The sequence below is a fragment of the Vanessa atalanta genome, chromosome 30 (genome assembly GCF_905147765.1).
Source record: "Vanessa atalanta chromosome 30, ilVanAtal1.2, whole genome shotgun sequence".
In the NCBI taxonomy this organism is placed as follows: domain Eukaryota; kingdom Metazoa; phylum Arthropoda; class Insecta; order Lepidoptera; family Nymphalidae; genus Vanessa; species Vanessa atalanta.
In genome coordinates, this window is record NC_061900.1 from 3,914,542 (window position 1) to 3,936,737 (window position 22,196).

The following is a 22,196-nucleotide window of genomic DNA, read 5'->3' on the forward strand; positions in this document are numbered from 1 at the left end:
ATCCCGTGTACTAAGGGTTAAGCGAGGTAACGAGATTACGCCCAAATATTCTAATAGATGGCGCCAAACCGAGCGACGTAAGATCAATCATAAATCTCATAAAAAATAGATAGGACAACAGAATTATTTTTATTTCTTTCGATGTTAGTTAACAAATGATTATAAAATAAAACTGATTCAATTAAACTTACAATATTTTTATTTATATTTTGTATACAATAAAATAGACAGTTAGTTTTAACCTTTTTTTTCTATTATTTATATTATTATACCACAATTAGTTCTTATACTAAATATTGAAACATACCAATTTTTAACATTTTATAAAAGTTTAATGATCTATTTATATAATAAAATCGTAAGTGTTCGAAATCTGTAGTGTAGTGACCGTGGGGTAACATATAGCGTAGTATTTGTTCGTTTTATTAATATTGGTTCATAAAGAAAAAATATATATTCAATTTAAAAAAAAAAATCTAAATATTTACTAGAAAAAAATGTTGTCAATTGGATTTGGTTGAATCATTGATGAATGAAAGGTTAATCATAATAGGTTTAATCATAAATCTCATAAAAATAGATAGGATATTAGAATTATTTATATTGCTTTTGACTGTTATTCGAAAATGATTAAAAAATAAAACTGATTTAATTAAACTTAAAATATTTTTATTTATATTTAGTACTACAAAAAAAAACATTTAGTGTTAATTTCTTTTTTAAATTTTTTTATTTAATTTCACTTGTATGTATTAATGTTATTACATATGTCCTGGAATCTTGGAATAAATATTACACCCACTTTCAGCTGAAAGTTGGCACACATATTTAATCTCGATGACAATGCACGATTCATGAATTGCTGCTATATTTAATCCAATATGGCGGACGTTACAAAAAAATTTAAATTTATGAATTATGTACAAATGACACTTCTAAATATTCTAGTTCTCTGGTTCACAACAATTACATTTTTTTTGTTAAGACTTTACTTTTTTTTATTATTATTAAAATTAGTTCATACATAACTTTAATTCTTATTATAAACAATCGATAAAATTAAACTCTTACGCAATATAAATAGCTTCCGTGTTATTGTTTTCGACTTTCTTTATTCTGTAAAAAATAAATATATGTTAGTAATTACATTTTTATTAATTATAAAATTATGTATTTAAAAAATATGTATCTTAATATGTCATAGTAGTTATAATGAAAAAAAAATTTTTTCGAGTTCATGGGGATCGAATGTAGTCACTTGATCCCCATGAAAGTCAATTGATGTTTTCCTTCCTTTGACCAAATACTCTATCGTAATTATTAAGAATGGCTTGAAAAATCTGATTATATGCGAACTGATTGCACATTTTTCTAATAGATGTTTTCAATATTCATAATTTATAAAAAAAAAATATGTTTACTAATTAAATACTCTTACCTTTTAATATCGTTCATATGTATGTTCGGCGCTTGATTTATATAAACGTTTTTTAATTTTCCTCACGCGTTTCACTTTATTTCCCATATTTACACAATTAAAATTTATAACAAATTATATAATAAAAAAACAAATGCCTAATTACTACTACACTATTTTAACTTAATATATTTATTTACAAGAAAGAATAAAATTATTATAAGAAAACATGAAACAATGAATTTACAATTAAAATTACAATAAAATATCTCGTAACGTAATGAATGATGCGGCGAAAAGATCGACACGTCTGTATAGCATCAGGCCTCGGCCGGCATTGTCTGTACACGGCGTTTACGCACACATGCGTACGCATTTTGTTCGAAAATAAGAATATCGGATTTAAAAAAAAATCTATTGATTTTATTAAAAAAGTGACACCCAGGTTAAATAGTATATTGCTTGTAGAATAATCTGACAAAAAACCAGAATTATGGAATGTATATAAGTATAGTTATTATTGATTAAAAGATCTTTTTAGAGGTAACTTTGTGATTTTTTTCTATCGTACCAAATTAATTACATCATGTTTTCAAAATAACAAATACTTAGCATGTATCCTGAAGATTATCATATATTTTTTTCATTTGGTTTACTGCATTGGATCATATACTTTTTTGCATTAAAAACTTGCATTTAGCTCATGTAGTCCCCTTAAGGGACTGTGTGTATCTGGACATTATAGAAGAATCTGTATTAGAAATTTTTTTTTTTATTTCAATCTAGTGCTAATAATAAAATAAAACTATTCTTATTTTTTTTGCGTATAATCTGTTATTTTCGTCTTTTGTTGCACCTGTAATTTTGTTGTAATTTTTTTCCTTTACACATCTGTGCGATATTGAGGCATCTTGGTGATAAAAATTAGTATTTATTTAATAATTTTGCTGCTCCCAGGGCTTCTTTATCAAGCAATCACAATTTGTAAACTATAGAACGGATTTCTTAGAGAGTTCGGTATGTATGACATCGACAATTTATTACAGGCTGGGATAATAAAGCGACAAAAGAACGTACACACCTGCTAAGTTTTTACTACTTTTTATAGAGTGTATCATTGTACGGAAGACGAGCTGAACCAACCAAAGTCGAGTGATTTCGACGTTTTAGGGAGTTTGTCGTTAAATCGGTGACTAAAGAGTTTATACTGTATATAAAATTTAAATAACAAATTGCCATTCAACAAATTACGATCGCGTAAAAAACAGCGAGCTGGCAATACTCTTTTTAAGTCTCCTGACACCAATGATGGCAATAAAGACTTGACATATCTTAGAATAGTTTTTGGACTGTTATGTAATTTTTTTAATTAAATGTCAGTTACGTCTTGAATTATATCAATATAAACTTCTCTGCTTAGACGTTTGGTCAGACTGGCGCTGGTCTTAAATTATTTAGTTGGTTGAGTTGGTTAAAAGGGTAATTATCCAAACTGCTAGGCTTTTAAATCTTGGGTGTCAACAATAAATACTTGGATTATCTATATATGTATATTATTTTACATAGTATTTAGAAGATTTTCTTTCATAATATTAGGTAGGCAGACTTTCAAATGGCTAACCTGATGGTGAGTGACCACCGCCCAAGGACATTGGCGTTTTAAGAAATAGAAACCATTCCTTACATGTCCAAAACGCACCAACTTTGGGAGATAAGATGTTATGTCCCTTGTGCCTGTAGTTATTCTCACTCTGCCTTCAAACCGGAACACAATACTTAACATTTCTGTTTGCCAGTAAAAGATGGATGTGTGGTACCAACAAAGACTGCCACTAAGACTGGAGATGGTACTGTTCTCACATTTATTATTTTTTGCAGCTCGACAGTGCAACCGCCAAGCGGAATGCGCTGGAATCAGCAGCTCTTCGTGCGTCAGGACGCATTACGATCCGGTCACAAGATGTCTGTGTGGAGACAACCTGCCTCCAGTGAATGGCCAGTGTGAAGCGGTTACGAAAGGTATGTATGATTAATTTGAAAATGGAACAGCTATCCAATCCTAGATGGCGCTGCTCGTTAACTTCTTCAGCCTTCCACCGATCGCTATGATAATTGATATACAGATATGTCTTCTTCTGTTATATATGTTGAATGTTATATATATATTAATTGTTATAAGTATATGTTTGTATATATTATGCGTTGACAAGGTGGGGTAAGATCGGGAAATTGAAATCGGACAGTTCTTACCGAATAACTGAATACTCTTCTTTTTAACATAAGTAGACAGATAGCTCAGTGGTTAGAACGCGTGCATCTTAACCGATGATTTCGGGTTCCAGCCCAGACAAGCACCACTGAATTTTCATGTGTTTAATTTGTCTTTATAATTCACCTCGAGCTCGGCGGTGAAGGAAAACATCGTGAGGAAACCTGCATGTGTCTAATTTCAATGGTATTCTGCCAATGGAATATCCTCCAAACTTTCTCCGCAATGGCAGAGGAGGCCTTAGCCCAGCATTGGGAAATTTAAATACTGTTAAAGACAGATGACCGAATGAGGCACCTGATGATAAGTCACCTCCGCCAATAACTTAACATAGACCTATGTCCGGTTCTGTAAGTAGATTCTATCGAGTAAATCCGGCAACTCAGTAGTGACACTTCTCCCCTAATTTACATATTAAGGTTTATTATTTAATACAATTATCATTATTTATGATATAGTATATTAGTTTTGACGTGAGATTTAATCGACGAAATTGAAATTGAAAAATAGCTGTGAAGTCTTCTAATACTTCTTTGACTCCGCAAAATCAATAAATCATTCTTGGGGCAAGGTATCCGCTTCTATAATAAAATTCCGCAGACATTTTTAACTTTGCCGTTCCATAGATTCAAATCATTTGTAAAAAATACATCGGTAAAGAAGCCATATTATTCGATACAAGATTATATTGATGATAAAAAATGCGTGGATTTAACGCTTGTTGACTTCCAGGCAGGAGACATAACATACATATGTAATTGTATTTAAGTGACATCTAAAAGTACATGACTGTATTTTTAGATGTTGAATAGAGTATCTACTGAGTTTCTTGCCGGTTCGTCTCGGTAGAATCTACATTCCGAACCGGTGGTAGCTTTACTTAAAATAGATTCAAAAGTGCTTGTAAAAGCCTTCTTGAATAAAGTATATTTTGATTTGATTTGATAGAAACGAACACTAAGCTCCAGTGAGAATGACGTCGTTGGGAAGACCTTGCGTTAATAAAATACGTAACAATTTCGGGAAAATCATAAATGTTTGCACACAAATATTATATTATCTATACGTCTACACTAATATTATAAATACGAATGTAACTCTGTCTGTTTGCTTGTTACACGGTCAAACCTCACGTGATATAATTCCACATGAATAAGCTTGAACTCCAAGACTTTGTGCGGCAGGCTTTTTTATGCCAAACAACCAAAACGCAAGAAACAGACAAATAATCAAACATATTTAAAGATAATTATTTTGTTAACAAATAATATAATTCATCTTCATACATGAGATACTATGACGTACAAGATATATATCTAGATATATATCTATCATTACTATTTAATAACAAACGACCGAACTAACATCTTTATATTCTATAAAATAAAACTAAAATGAGTCTATTTTAGACATACCTAATAAGCAATGACCTCGGCTGAACTTTTTTTCTGTCCAACGTGAATTTCTAAAAAGGTCAGCGAATACATAACGTAGTCTTCTACTCCGGACGTAAGGTTAATTTACAATTAAATGCCTTCAGAGATTATATAAGCGTTAGTTCAAAGGCTGCTTGGCGGCAGAATATTTGATGAGTTAATGGTACCTTTTTTTATGTTGTCGGTAGGCGGACGAGCAAATGGGCCATCTGATGGTAAGTGGTCACCACTGCCCATAGACAAAGGCGCTGTAAGAAATATTAACCATTCCTTACATCACCTATGCGCCACCAACCTTGGGAACTAAGATGTTATGTCCCTTGTGCCTGTAGTTACACTGGCTCACTCACCCTTTAAACCGGAACACAACAATAATGAGTACTGTTGCTTGGCGGTAGAATATCTGATGAGTGGATGGTACCTACCCAGACTTACACAAAGCCCTACCATCAAGTAAATACTAATAATAAGGAACATTGAACACACTACAAAATATCACTAATTATTAGAGGCATAATTAACTATTTCTCCCAAACTAATTACGAAGCGTTATCAGTAATAATCTAACCTCACCCTTACCCTAAAACAGTTTTAACGTAATCGTTAATTGAATTAGCTACAAGAATATTTCGTAGGGAGTTATTTGTTGGAACGAATTTCTTTTGAGCGGCTTACTGAAGACTAGGCATCTGTTCGATAAATCGAAACACATCTGAAGTCCGATGTCGTCGGAATATCAGATGTCATCGATTTGATGTTGACGGGTGACGATAACTCATGAAACGTTCGTCCTGTCTCTTTAACTTTACGGTGACCCGTTTTTGTCAGTCAGGATAATTTGCTCCTTTCACATCGCACCTTTGATTGTATTGAGGATTTCAAATAGTGATTAAGTTTTATGAATTGTTTGAGAAAAAAATCCGTAACAAACCCGCCGCCCTAGGCTGAAACCTGCTCAGCCTGCTGGAAGAGCCACTAGCCGTAAAAGTCGCAAGAAAATTTTACGTAGAGCAGAAATACTTTATTTTCGCTCCTTAGTTTAAACGCATATCAATAACACTGTGTAGATTTTTCTGTCTGACCGTCTGTGAGAAGACGTTGACAACCAAGAAATTGGTCGAAATCGTCCATAGACAAGAGCTCAGTAAGAAATATCAAACATTCCTCACATCGCCAATGCGGTACCAACATTTGGACCAAAGGTGTTCAATCCCATGTACGTAACCTGTAGCTCTTAATATAATAAAATTATTATAAGCAGATCGATAAAGACTTCAATTCTAATGACTACTTAATGGTTAAATTCTGTCAATAAACACACAGTATAAAACAAAGTCGTTTACCGCTGTCTGTCTCTATGTATGCTTAGATCTTTAAAACTACGCAACGGATTTTGATGCGGTTTATTTAATAGATAGATTGATTCAAGAGGAAAGTTTATATGTATAATACATGCACAATATAGTAGAGAAACACTGATAATTTTAGAGGTTTCTAAAGTGATGTCGTAAATGAACACATTTTTTGCGCTTACATTGCAAACGCTGGCTGAACCCTACGACACAGATCAAAATAATGTACTACGGTATTGTACACCTTATGAAGGTCTTCAAAATGTCCGCGATGGTATATGTCTATCTCTTAGGGATAACCCCCAGCAACCATTTTTTATCCTTTACTTTTTACGAGAAATAATGGCCTAATTTCGAAGCGATTTTAAACACAGCATTAATCCTTATCCAATTAAGTACCTTAAATACATTGTGAATTTAATACAGATCAATATGGCCCTTGTAAGACATTCTGTAGTATATTTAGTATCAGCATTGCACCCGTGCGAAGCCGGGGCGAGTCGCTAGTGTTATTAATAAAATAATTATTGCCTTTGTATTTGATTCCAGCTATGTGTACATATTTGACGACCTCCGTGGTCGAGTAGTGTGTACACCGGTTTTCATGGATACACCACTCCGAGGTCCCGGGTCGATGTAGAAAAAGTTCGTTAGTTTTCAATGTTGTCTCGGGTTTCGGTGTTTGTGGTACCGTCGTTACTTCTGATCTTCCATAACACAAGTGCTCTAGCTACTTGCATTGGGATCAGAGTAATGTATGTGATGTTGTCCAATATTTATTTATTTATATTTTTATTTTCTGTCGATCATTTATGTTCTTAATTACTTTGTACTATATCGTACACCACACAGAGTAAAAAAATAAATATAAAATGGATCCAGCTTGAATAAAAGACGCTTACAATTATGGCGACCTTATCGCCATACATAGCGAACTCTACCAGGCAGTTCTGTAAGAATTTATGTGATTTTTTTTTTATAGAATTGTCCTAATTGCTTTGGAAAATGAAAAGGTGGATGGATTGTGTGAAAGATGATATGGCTGGAAGGAATGTTACTTGTGAGATGACGTCAGATAGGGAAGTATGGAAGAAGACATGCTGCGCCGACCCCAAGTGAAATTGGGATAAGGGCAGGAGGATGAGGATGTCGTAGTCGCTTTTGACATTGTTGTTCAATTTTAACTCATTTTGTTAGTTCTTGATTTTAGTTGTAATTTGCAGTTTTTTCTTTTTCCATTTTTGATTATTATGTATCGTTTACTTTTGGCGACTGTGTTTTGTTTGAAAGTATTGCTTCGTTCTTTTTATCTTCCTGCAACGAGCAGGAGGCTCACCTGATGGAGAGTGACTACCACCGCCCATGGACATCTGCAACACCGATGGGTTTGAAGATGCGTTGCCGGCCTTTAACGAAGGAGTACGCTCTTTTCTTGAAGGTTCCCAAGTCGTATCGGTTTGGAAAAAGTGTCGGCGAAAGCTGGTCCCACAGAGTGATTGTGCGAGGCTGAAAATGTCTTAAAAATCGGACTGTTGTGGACTTTCGTACCGTTTGTTTCCTTAACAAAATAAAATAAAATCCAATTAAAACGAATTATAAATGAAAATTAATCTCGCAATATATAACAATAATTATCGTTGATATACTAATCCTCCCTTAAAACGTACTGACGTCATTCTGTGACCCTATTAAAGGGCCGTGATTGTAACATAATTAATGAGAACCGGCGTAATAAATAAATGTTTAAGGTCACGTGACCTGCCTCCCCCCCCAATTAGCCTCGCAGCGGTCGGGGAGGCAAACAATTATAGTGTAGATGTTATAATTATTCGTTCTTGACTTTATAAAGTTAATGGTTGTGGCGTAGTTATTTCGAAGACATTGAAATGCTAACGGTTGGGTGGAACAACTTTAACGGCCTGTAAATTTCCCACTTCTGGGCTAAGTCACACTCTCCCTTTGAGGAGATGGGTTGGTGGATACACATGAGTTGACAACGCGTGCAGGTTCTCGATGTTTTCCTTCACCGCCACCTGGGTTTGAACTAGCAAACATCGGTTAAGATGCACGCGTTTTAACCACTGGGCCATCTCGGCCTCTCTCTGTAAACTTTATAAACTATAACCTAAAATTACATTTCTGATACTTGATACTTGAATCTAAAGATAATCGTAATTTAAAAAAAATCTTCGTGATAATCACAATCGTCAGCTGCGTTCTAGGGATTCTCCCTTCTCTGTGTTCCTACTCATACTTCCGGTTTCGTCTCTAATACCTTCTCTATTTAGATTTCGCTGTTGACACTTAAATTCCATCGATAAGCAATGCATAGTATAGTTGTGTTGGAGTCTGAAGAGTGTATCAGTGTAACTACAGGCACAAGGAACAAAACATAAACTGTAAAAAAGTTACGGCAATGTCTGTGGACATTTTCCAATTCGAAATTGTTTAGCAAACTTTTATTAGATCAAGTTTTTATGCTACAATTTAAAGCCTCATGTGAATATAGCCTACATTTTTTACATTAACAGCCTGTAAATTTCCCACCGCTGGGATGAGGCCTCCTCTCCGTTTGAGGAGAAGGTTTAGGGCATATTCCACCACGCTTGTTGGTGGAATACACATGTGGCAGGATTTCGTTGAAATTAGACACATGCAGGTTCCCTCACGATGTTTTCCTTCACCGCCGAGCACGAGATGAATTATAAACACAAATTAAGCACATGATAGCAATACAGTGGTGCTTGTCTGGGTTTGAACCCGAAATCATCGGTTAAGATGCACGCGTTCTAACCACTGGGCCATCTCGGCTCGAATATAGTCTATCGTTTTATATTTAGCCTTTTGAATTCTAAAAAAATCTCAATAGGTATTGACTGTAGTAATAATCTTATCGGATTAAATTGAACTGAATAATAACCACAATGCAAATTCTACTTAACACAACCAGAAAGAATCTACTCTATTCCAACCGTAAGATGAGAAAAAATAAACAACATCTGACAGCTAATTGACGCGATATCATTGGTCGATATTGATTAGTCTATTTTTTTTTATTTTTTTTTTATAAATATTGGACAACATCACATACATTACTCTGATCCCAATGTAAGTAGCTAAAGCACTTGTGTTATGGAAGATCAGAAGTAACGACGGTACCACATACACCCAGACCCAAGACAACAAGGAACTAATGAAATTTTTCTACGTCGCCGCGTCTACGCCGGGAATCGAACCTGGGACCAAGGAGTGGCGTACCCATGAAAACTGGTGTACACACCACTCGACCACAGAGTCGTCTATGATATTAACTATGGGTTTGCAAAGAAAGCGTTTCGAACGTCGATGATACTGTTATCCGAATTTTGGTAGTAGAATTAAAGTGGAAATAAGTAGTTAAGTGTAACAGTGTTGTATTATAAATAAAGATATATTAATCGTAAACTCTTAGTAGTGCACAATATAGCTGAGTTATTAGCAAATACGTTATCTTTACGCCCCTTTGGATTGGGAAAGACTATGTGTAGTTACGCGTTCGGTCCTGTGAAATATAAAGGGCTTTGTGCAAGCCCTATCAGGACTCTATCACTCAACATATATTTCTAGCAGTACTTAGTATTGTTATTTAACGGCCTTTAAGGAAGGATTACGCTCTTTTCTTGAAGGTTCCCAAGTCGTATCGGTTCGGAAAAACCGCCGGCGAAAGCTGGTTCCACAGAGTGGTTGAGCGAGGCAGAGAATGTCTTAAAAATAGAAAATGTCTAGGCGGTTCGGGTATATCTCGATTATACGAATTTTGCGGATATATGTTGTCGACTAGATATCGTTATTTTTTAACGATCTTATAATTGTGGATAGGCTTCGATCGGGTCTATAATAGATTCACACGAAACTTTTATACTAAAAATTAAAAATGCCAAAGCAACTCCGTCTGTTGCTCTTTCACGTACAAACAACTGAACCGAAATTGATGAAATTTGATTTGAAACATGCTTGAATTCCAAGTCAGAATTTGAGCTAAGAATATTATACCTAACACTTGACAACCACTAATAGGCCAGTCAATAAAGCCCGTGAAGGGCAAATAATTAGTATCATTATGATATGTAGTTTGGGACGTTAAAATAATAACAAATTAAAATTTTCAACCCTCTGGGGTGAACGTTAGGGGGTTGAGAGGGTGAAAAGCGTTTTTGCTTATATCTTTGTGAAAAAAATTGGTAGATGTTTGAAACCAAACCACACTAAAATGCGACCGATAACTATTAAATATGACGGCGCATGATGCGCCATCTTGTTTTCGCACTGGTTGACCGTTAAATAACAAAAGACTGTCAATGGGAGTTGAACGGCGCTCTAGTGAAGCGTCGCATCGATGGCAGCGAGACCGCCATCTTGGATCGACAGTTACGTTCAAGATTTCCCGCGCACCACGTATGCGACGAATCGCTAATTTCCGACATTATCTTTATTCTTTTGTTATAGATTCAGTGATTTATGTGTGTTTGTGTAAATGATTTATTTACGAAACGACATTGATGACAATTGTGATTATCTGTGTGATTGATTTGTTTAATTAAAAACTTACTAAATTTGTGGATCGTTCATAAAATCGTTTGAATATACGCCCACTTATCTCGAATAATCCCGACATTGTCAGTAAAATGTCAATAAATATATATTGCATAGATTCATATCTGATACCAGAACTTTAGCTTTGATTAAACGTGATTTTTTTTGTTAAACATTCCGTGTAATTGATCAAAGTAAACGATAATCGTTAAGTATTATATTACAGACTGAAAATTCTCATATATTTTAACACGACATTTTATTATCACAAACGAAATCGGACACGAACCTACAGAAGAAGTAAATTACGATCGTTAAGGAAATAAGGCAATTAACACACGCGCGACCAATCGAAGCGATAACATGGAATTCTTGAGCAACAGCCACAACTTTGCGTTTAGATAAATTTTGATATTAATATATAACGGAGAATCGGGACTATAAGAGTTTTTAGAAAGAGTGACGTCAGCAGTGCGACGTCACAATTTGCATCACTTGGTTCGCTCGTCACAAATAATGAAAAACTTATTTAAAGAAAAATCTGTAATTCAAATAATTGGTTTTTTTTATGGCATTGGTTGGCGGACGAGCATATGGGTCACCTGCCACCACCACCCATAGACAAAGGCGCTGTAAGAAATATCAACCATTCCTTACATCACCTATGCGCCACCAATCTTGGGAACTAAGATGTTATGTCCCTTGTGCCTGTGATTACACTGGCTCACTCACCCTTCTAACTGGAACACAACAATACAGAGTACTGTTATTTGGAAGTAGACTATCTGATGAGTGGGTGGTTAGGTACCACCAGACGGACTTGCACAAAGCCCTACCACCAAGTAAATAACCGGAAAATTAAAATAAAAGCTATTTTTTTATTGTAAATAGTCAAACTAGATTCAAAATAACAAATTCTCAACTCACCAGATATAATTGAACACAACACTGACACCTCTTGTTTGCACCGAAGCTCAAACAAAAATCAATTCCGCCATCTTTATCGGAGCCTTTTAAAGACTAGCTTTGTCCGTTGGAAACACTTTTACATTTGAAAAATCACATTAAAAATCACCCATTACAATTAGTAAATTCGAATTCATAATAATTTGATTTGTTTGTTACAAATAATTTTAATTATTATGCGACAGCATTGCCAACGTGAAATTTTAAATTAATCGTCCAAAAATTATGTTTACGCAAGAAATATTCATAATAAATTGCAATATGAATTTACAGTAACATAAAACGGGTTAAAAGATCCGATTAACCGTAAACAAAGTAATCGTTAAAAGTCTAACTTAATATAATTAGCTAAGACTAAATATGCTTTTGCGTCGACCTATATTTAGCGTAGATAAGTAAAATAGATAAAAAAAGACAAGTACTTAAATTACTTGAAACAATTTACTAACGAACCATAAATAGTTTTAACTTCGAATTTGTCTTAACTTAAGTAAATAACCAAATAATGTTTATTGAATTGAATCTTACTCAGTTTAGCTTACAAGTCCAAATAAAACATAACGAACACTTTTAACAGATGACAAGTCGCGTCTATATCGATATTACTGTACGCGCCCAAAAAAAGATGGCGGATTAATTTCGGGTTCGCGCGCTTTTGTTTTTCGGTGTCATATATTTTAAGTGTTTATGTTTTCAGAATCAATATTATTGTTAAGAACGTGGAGATGTCTCCAAAAATTATGACGTAAATAGTTTTAACGCATATCAGCCATACTCAATACAAGATTATGTTAATCATAAAAATGCGTGGACTTTGTATCTGTTGATATTAGGCATGATATATAGGCATTCGGGGATTGATTTGACATTTGGAAGACTATGTGGGCGTGAAATGGAGATATTCACAAAATACAACGAATTTAATATCGTCTAATCACTGTATTAATTGATTCAATAATCGCACACCACAAATATCAAAGGATTACAATGATTCATCTCGATTAAGAGCGAATGTCTTTGCAAGCAGCCATCGCATTTGAGTCGCCAGTCCAAACGTAACGGCTCGCGTCGCCATGACACTTACAACTCCATTCGGGGTGACCCGCTCTTAAAAGTAAATCAGCCATCAAACATTATTGCCAACTACTCGATTCATTAATTATCCAAATCAACAACCAAAGTAACCACGCTCGTTATATATAAATATAACTGACATAAACTCTGTAATTAAAATTGTGGAAAAGAATAACTATTGAGTTTCTTGTCGTAACCGACACTGGCGGTAGAATCTACTTTCCGAATCATAATTATTCAAATTGATAAAATAAGCCCATAAAATAACCTTTAAATTGTCATACATTATCGAACTAAATATAAAGTCAACTCAAACAAATTCCACCTTGACCAACAAGCAATAAAAAAAAACAATTCTCATGTTTGAAATAACAAAGTAAATCAAATACTTTAAATGTAATGAATTAAACGACATATTAATTATTTTCCAGTGCTTTACCACGTGTGCGCGAACAGTGACGAATGCAATGACGGCCTCATTTGCGGAACGCCCAACATCACCGGATCTGCGCCAGCTCATCTTCGCGTCCACTCGCCACAGGATAAGATATGTCTGTGCGACACCGAGAGCGGCTACAGGGAAAAGGAACACACGTGTAGTGGTATGTATCTTTCTTTTTTTAGTTTTTTGTTTTTTTGTTTTTTTTTTGTTTTTTTAGTTTTTGCTTTTATTTCTTTTAATTTGGAGTAATTTGTTATTGTTTTGGTTTCCTTTTTGTTACTTCATATCTTTCATATTTTTGTTGTTATTTTAAAGATTTATTAATGTAAGAGTGTAATGTTTTGTTATTATTTTGTTATTTGATGTGTAAAATGTAAACGCCTGTAGTGGTGTATCACACCGTACAAGAATGTATTTCTTACTTTTTCTTAAATATTTTGTGAATATGCCGATGGTGTTTCGAAAATTAATAAATAAAAATAAAAAGTATCTAATTATCTATTGGGTGGATTATTCATCCAGGAATTATAGAAGCGAAGTCTTTTAACCAGAGCTCTCTCAAGCTATGCTGGGGCCCTTGGGCCCTATGAATTTGACTACCATGTACAAATACTTTGCTTATGGCCAGGCTTTAAGTATAGTTTCAAATAAACGGTGCGGTAATTTTCATACATTCGTAGGAATCTGATTGGTGGTACAGTCTTATGGCCTTTTTTGATAAATATGTTAGTTATTTCTTCCTCTTTCACTTTCGAAAATATACATAGCAGTCAACGTGAGAACAAATGTGTAAAAGAAATTGTAGGTTCTTTGGGGCCCTCTCAGGGCCCTATGGTAAAGAGGGTAAGGCTTTTAACGCGGCTAACAGCTAGAATGAACTGGCAGAAGTCGTCACGTAAGGAAATATTGTTATGTACCCCCCACCTCTCTTCCTATCTAGTAAATATTGTTTCTATTAATAAAATTATTTAAACTTAATTTTTTTGTCATTTATTTATTTGAGAAACTTTGTTAATTTATTTCATTGCGTTTGTTATTTAATAGATAATTTTTTTAATGGGCCACCTGGTAAGTGGTCACCCCCGCCCATAAACAATGGCGTTGTAATATTAAACATTCCTTACATCACCAATGCGCCACCAATTGGGAACTAAGATGTTACGTCCCTTGTGCCTGTAGTTACTGGCCCACTCACCCTTCAAACCGGAACACAACAATACTGACTGCTGTTTGGCGGTAGAATATCTGATGAGTGGGTGGTCCCTACTCAGACGGGCTCGCACAAAGCCCTACCACCCAGTAAAATCCTCACGATATATATATAGAGCAACTACGTCACAACACAGCGGTTTTAGGGCGCAAGGAAACTCACTGAAAAAGGCATTTCACATGACGTCTAAATGGAGATTCAAGTGCCCGAACCTACTCAGATCTACCTGTATCGTCCCATCTCTTGAAGAAAGATTTGCAAATATGGCATCCGATAGTAGTCACCAAGGCCCATAACGAAAATATATTTACTGTTCTTGAATGAAATCGATATTTGTAAAAAGATACATCGTGAGGAAACCTGCATGTGTCTAATTTCAAAGAAATTCTGCCACATGTGTATTCCGCCAATCCGCATTGGAGCAGCGTGGTGGAATATGCTCCAAAACCTTCTCCTCAAAGGGAGAGGAGGCCTTTAGCTCAGCAGTGGGAAAATTTACAGGCTAGCTGCCTGTAAATTTTCCCACTGCTAAAAAAAAAAAGATACAGTAAAAAAAAATCAATCCCGCTGAGCTTTCGCCGGTTCTTCTCAGGTCCAAGGTGTTAATTTCCGAACCGGTGGTAGATTTTTGACTATTAATTGTAATACTTCCATATTGAATAAAGATATGTGACCTTAAAAAACAAACTTTTAAATATTGTTATTCGACAGTAAAATATCTGACTAGTAGATATTTACTATTTGGATGGACTAACTAACCATAAAATTCGATGTAAAAGAGTTAAGTCAGCTCTATGCTAAGTCCCTGCGTGGTTTCAAGTTGAATCGCAATTCAGTCATTGAGGTCTTATCTAAAAAATACTATCAGATTCGACCCCATAATTAAAAAAAATCCTCATCATTAAACTTAGTTTGTTTGTTCTGACCCCCCACTTTGGAGGGGTAAGTACACGCAATTTACACGTGATCAAAACATTACAATAATAAATTTGTACATATTTATTTGTTATCAAATATTTTTAATACGATTTCAACACGCGTAAGTTTTTTTATATATTTTTTTTAAATATAAGTAATTACTAAAGTTTATGATATATTTTTTTAAGCTGACAACCCATGACCTAATGTCATTTTATTTTCATTGATCTAACTTCCAGTGACGTGCTGTCCGTGTCATACGTGTAATTAAATATATTTACAGATTAATTTAAAATATTAAATTATTCACCCCTTAGAGGTAGAATATCTAGAGACGCTTAAAAACGTATCTACTTATTTTTAATCTGTAGCCCAAAAATAAAATTCTAACTAAAACAAATCGGATTACCATAAAAGCTTTCTAAGGTATTTCTTTCTTTTTGGTGTAGAAAATCCAAAATTCCTTCCTTAATAGGTGTCTTCTCAGTAAAACGACCCTACGCACCAAATTCCATGGCCCTAAGTTTAATAGTTTACGCTTGGCAATAGCGAATCACTCAGTTAGGACATATTTATAAGTATAGATATAAGATAACTTTCTGGACAACTGTCTTTACGTCTCTACATAGTATAAAACAAAGTCGCTTCCCGCTCTGTACGCTTAGGGCTTTTAAGCTACGCGACGGACTTTGATGCGGTTGTTATCAATAAACAGAGAGGTTCAAGAGGAAGGTTTACATGTACAATACATGCATATTATAGTAGCGAAAAGCCGAGAATTATTACTTTCCTAGACGGAAGAAAAAAGATTTTATCTTTTTATGTCTTTTTTTTTAAATCTAAAAGTTGTTTATAGTATTATTATTACACGTAAAAAGGAGGTTTTAATGTAATAAAAAGATAACATTATATATGGAATTTATAAGATTGATTCAAGTCTTGTTTTGATGTGTGAAAAAAATTTTATAAGCCTCTGTAGCGTATTATGTGGGTCCAGATTTTAAACTATGTCGGTGCTACCCACTCTTAACTGCCTTCTAAGCATCAATAACTTGTAACTAGGTGCTGAGATTTAAGAGCGAGTGAGCCAGTGTAATTACAGGCACATCGGAAATAGTATCTTTTTTGGCCGTGGTTGTGACGGTTGCTTTATAATTCTTAACCAACTGTACAATATTGCCATTTAAATAGCCAGTCTGACTGTTTCTTTCATTTAAAAATTATACATATATTTGTTACAGATGCGGACATCCTTAAAACTTCAATAATCGCCGTGATCTTCGTAACCTGCTTAAGGAAAATGCTCGTCAACTAACTCAGGAGAATTTCGCACGATTTATATTTATTATTGTAGGCCTTTATGGGATTGAACACATATGCACAACAATATTAAAACGACTATGAAATCATCTATCTTTAAAGTAATCTTTAAAGTAAATCTTTAAAGTAAGTGATTTAATTCTCTTTGTTAAAGTAATCTCTTATGTGTACATGTAACTTTAGCTTAATAGCTAAGTAGCGCAAGTGTGGTCAATCCTTTATGCTTCTGATATAATTATTTTAATAGCATTCAATGATAAATAGTGATTACTATTTTGTTTTCTACTTAAAAAATCTTTTTTTTTTATTGCTCCACAAAGTAGTAAAGAAAACTTGGTAAAATTTACCAAGAGGTCATACAAATTACTCAAAAGAAAAAATAAAGAAATTGATAGCCGTTTATCAACAGAGATAATAATAAATAGTTGTATAGCAAAAAAAATAATAATAGAAAAATAAAATACTAAAAAAATATTTAAAAAAAATATTCGAGGCATTTAATAATTTCTACAATCTCTGAACATAACCAAAAATATTTATTTAAATCATATATTTAATCTATAATTATAAAGTATTTATTAATTCATCTATTTTTATCTTTGAGCTGATGTAATATCGTAGCAAAATTTCTTTGTGTTATAAATTAAATTTAAAAAGTTAAAATCATTAGACATTACGTCACAATATGTCAATGTTGTCAAAAATACTGCATTTTTATAGAATAATTGATATTTTTCATAGCTGTTTTTAGTATTAAGAAAAAAAAAATCACTAATATTCGTGCTTATTTTCTCACACAGTAATTATGTAATACATTTTCAAATAAATTTAAGTCAAATTGTTATTGAATTTTCTCATAGTTTGCTTAACAAGAATAATGCACATTTAATAAACTTAAAAAGATACGTGTACATATTTTTAATCTGTCTAAATGTCACTTTATTAAAACAATATTTTATCTGTGCATAATAATGATATTTTTTATTTAACTATGACAATGCTTATTAAAACATAATTCATAATAAATATTACATACATTATATGTAAATAGATTTACGATTCAGCACTTTTTGACTTCGTAGTGAATGATAGATTTAGCTTGAAGTGTGACTCTTTCAAAACCAATTTAAAAATTGTACCGCATACCAGAGACTACAAAAAACCCATAGCTTTAGCGATAAATGGCTGTTGAATCAATAAATAATACAATTATTTAAACGATTTGTATTTTGATGACAATGACACAAATGTCAATCTTTTGACGGAAGACTTTCCCGCCCAAAATTTCATTAAGAATGTTTTGACTATTATAATCAAACTCTCAACAGCCGAAAACTATTTTGAACGAAATTATCTCAATTTCACTGTCTCATTGGTATAATAGCTGGTTCAAATCCCGAATCAAACCAATACGCGGAATGATAAAGTCAAAAGAGTTTCATTCCGAAACAAATGTCGGAAAATCAAAATACGTCTCGTACATTGATTAAAGGACGATTCACATCAGACGCGTCGCATCGAATCGTGCCGTAGAGTACATATTATATGTAGTAAAGTAAATAAAATGGTTACACTATATTAAGAAACAAGAACACAATTGACCGCAATCGTTCTGTCACCGCGTACAAGCGTTCCATGCAAATATAGACTTTAACTATTGTGTGATTAAATTCACTTTTGCAAAGTGGGTTGTGGTAAGATTCTATACGACGCGTTTGATATGAATCGCAACTAAGATGTCACACAGGATAGCGTAAGTCAGGGTTTTACTTTTTTTAATTAGTTTAATATTTTTTGTAGTCGAACGTCCACTCTTGATGTAAGAAAAGGAACTTTTTGGACGACTTTTAATTCGTTTAATTATGTCACCGTATATTTTAGTAATAAATTTCAATACGAATATAGCTTATAACATCTTACTAAAACATTAGTTGTGTTTAGAATAGGTGTGTTTCTCTTGTTTGAATAAATAAATTCACATTGCAGTTTTTTTATTAAATATTTTACCAACTGCCATAACCCTTAACTATATGCAAAAAATAAGATTAAAAAAAAAAAACAAAAGAACAACATTTGACAGCATATTGACACGATATCATTTGGTCGAGAGCTTGATACATCTATGATATTCACTATGGATTTTCGAAAAAATTACGTTCCGAACCTTGACGAAACATATCGGAATATTGGAAGTAAAATAAAATCGGTTATAAGTAGTTATAAATGTAGATAAATAAAGCAATATTAATCATAAACTCTTAGTAATGTACAATATAGCTGAGTTATTAGCAAATCGCATGAAATACGTAAATCAAGTTTTGCTTATCTTTGTGATTGCATTAGGCTATACGTGACGTTTTACGCGCGTTTTTGATACGCGACAAGACGCTTCGCCACAGAACTACATAGAAAATCACACCGTACGCGACAAACACGCTGAAGTTCGCGTGACATGCCACGCTAATGGGTTATGACACTAATACTCAAAGCCTGGATATTAATTTAAACTGGATACTTTTTTAAACAAATATATAAGTATTTTATTGTTCTTAATATCTACAAATAAACTACCCAAAATTCATAATAGGGGATTTAGTAATGTGCTTTGTTGATGGTTGTTTTGTAACATAAGATATTTAAGAGGAGACTGGCAGTATAGTAAAACTTCTTGGTTGTGATGAGTGGAATATTTTAATGAAAAAAGTAACGAGTATAAAAAAAGAATGAAATAAAAATTAACCAATAAAAATGCAGGAAATTAATATGAAATAAAAATATCAAATAAACATCCAATTAAAACGTCTACATTATAAGTATCTAAGTTGATACATTGATTGAATTTCTATGGAAGTAATTTTAATGGAGTATTTTAAAGATGTAATTTGAAAAATTGAACATATAAAAATATTTGGAGACAAACAGTTCTTTTCAGAGTTTAATTCAAATTAATAGTTTTTGACAAAACTATTCATTGTTTTAAATAATTACGTCATAATGTATTGTGACTTGTTGGTTGGTACTAACGGCGTAACAACGCAGGACTACAGATCTATAAATCAGATGACATTTACTTTCCATCAGTTGAGATGAGATCTATCCTACTCTTTCGTAAGGAAACTAAAAGCTAAATAAGTTAAATTGTTTCAGTTTGTGCTTAATACATAATATATAAGGCAATTGTTAGTGTTATAGATTACTACTCTATTATCCTATAGTTTTTAATTGAAACAAAAATCATCCTTCTGTTTGGTTCGAGAATGTAATACGTGCATAAAAATATTGCAGCTCATTTTAGTAAAATAAACGACGACAAAAATGAATACCAATTTTACTATTTATAATCATTGTTTAGGTGATAAGTCACTGTTAGCTCATCCTAGCTAATAGATTCGATTTTTGATCAATCTCATTCTATAATCGTTAAACATAATCTTAAAAAAGAAGAAGAGGCGACAGCGTTCAAAGTTTAAGTATTACACATGTTATAAAATTAAATATAAAAAAACCATAATACGTATCACTAATAACTTTTTACCGATATTTAAAAATTAACCTAACTTTGAGAGAAAAATTCCGATTTTTTTACCGGTAATTTTATACCTCACAACGTTCATTGTCAATTATCAAATTTTGATGTTTTCTTTGACAATGACAGCTCTATAAAGAAAACAATCCGCACGTTCTCTAAAAACTTATTTATTTAAAATTAAATAATAAAACATGGCAAAAGATCCACTAGATGAAATGATACAGTTTCTGAAACCGCAAGCAAGGATTGACTTAAAGCACATTGCTTTGGATCATTTATTAGGTCTGTCTGGTACAGAGGACGGAATTAATGTTTTGTTAAAGAACGAAAAAATTATACAGAGTATCATTGAATTAACTAATGATAAAGTCGATGAAATTAACAAGAACGCCTTACTATTACTTGTTAATGTTACAGCAAACCCAACAGGCGCTTCTGAGTTAATTAAATACAAACCGTCTTACAAAAATGCCATTGAAATATTCATAGGTTATGTTCTCGATCAACAAAAGAAAGACGCGGACGCCGTTTGTATGATCCTATCCAATATCACAAGGCAAGAAAATATAGTTGAGGAATGTCTCGACTCATTTATGCCACAATTAAATGACTTATTAAATGTTTTCGTAAACTTAGAGTATAATAAAAAAGGATCGAAGTTACATTACTTGGCGCCTATGTTTAGTAATCTAAGCTGTTCCCCAAGAATACGGAAGTGGTTAACAGAAGAAAATCCTTATGTACCTTTACTAAAACTTATACCATTCTGCAACTATGAACAATCGGTTATACGCAGAGGTGGAGCTATTGGGACGTTAAGGAATTTGTCATTTGACACTAAATATCACGACTTCCTCTTGAGTAATGATTTAGAGTTACTGACGTATTTGCTATCACCATTGATGGGTAATGAAGATTATCCTGACGATGAAATGGATAAGTTACCGATAGCTCTACAATATTTACCAAAAGAGAAACAACGGGATGCCGACGTTGATATACGTAAGATGATAATTGAGACGTTAAATCAGTTATGTGCACAGCGTAAAGGCAGAGAAATATTAAGGGATAACGGTGTTTATTATGTTTTACGTGAATATCATAAATGGGAGAAAGATCCAAACATATTGCTCGCATGTGAGAACGTTGTTGATATTTTAATTCAAAAGGAGGACGAGGTTGGGGCCGAGGATTTAACTACAGTGGAAATCCCTGAAGACATGACGGAGAAGTTCCAGAAAATGGATGAAGAATATATAAATAGTGTTAAATAAAATAATCTAAAACATATATTACTTTTATTTTGATCATAGAAACCTAATTGGATAAAGAATATTCAACAACAAAACATCAACCAATTATTAAATCACATGTAATCGTAAATCTAAGGTTTGTATACCTTTCCTACATCCTTTGGAATAGGCTATACAAGGGATCAATGTTAGAAAAGGAAGGCGAATCAGGAGAGTAGAGTTATGACGGTAACCAATAAATAAAACCATCGTAATATTGACATTTAGATTTAATGAAAGTTCACATTGAGATATCAATCCATAAATTTAATCACTAGTCTGGTAACACTTGAAATGACATTATATTTAAAATACAATAATAATACATTTATTTTTGAGTATAACTCATTTCGCAATATTTAATTTTTAAATATAACCTACACCTTAGTTTATTTATAT

General features: G+C 33.2%; 2 protein-coding genes across 4 annotated transcripts in view; both read left to right on the plus strand.

Annotated features, from left to right (window-relative positions):
• The window catches only part of LOC125075302, a 40,939-nt gene extending 23,558 nt beyond the window's left edge, over positions 1–17,381 (plus strand). For all 3 annotated transcript variants that reach the window (XM_047687029.1, XM_047687027.1, XM_047687026.1), the window contains 3 exons: positions 3,296–3,436; positions 13,518–13,688; positions 16,898–17,381. In XM_047687029.1, coding sequence (XP_047542985.1) covers positions 3,296–3,436; positions 13,518–13,688; positions 16,898–16,971 — 386 coding nt within the window. In that variant the 3' untranslated portion in view covers positions 16,972–17,381. The remainder of the gene's footprint in view (positions 1–3,295; positions 3,437–13,517; positions 13,689–16,897) is intronic.
• A 3,253-nt stretch (positions 17,382–20,634) lies between these two features.
• LOC125075290 (protein HGH1 homolog) lies at positions 20,635–21,795 on the plus strand. Its single transcript, XM_047687014.1, has one exon. The coding sequence runs from the start codon at positions 20,697–20,699 to the stop codon at positions 21,777–21,779; it is 1,083 nt and encodes a 360-aa protein (XP_047542970.1). The 5' UTR covers positions 20,635–20,696; the 3' UTR covers positions 21,780–21,795.
• Positions 21,796–22,196: the final 401 nt, after the last annotated feature.

Bases quoted from the DNA above. Each gene is read 5' to 3' on its own strand.
- LOC125075290 (XM_047687014.1), top strand. From the start codon at position 20,697: ATGGCAAAAGATCCACTAGATGAAATGATACAGTTTCTGAAACCGCAA.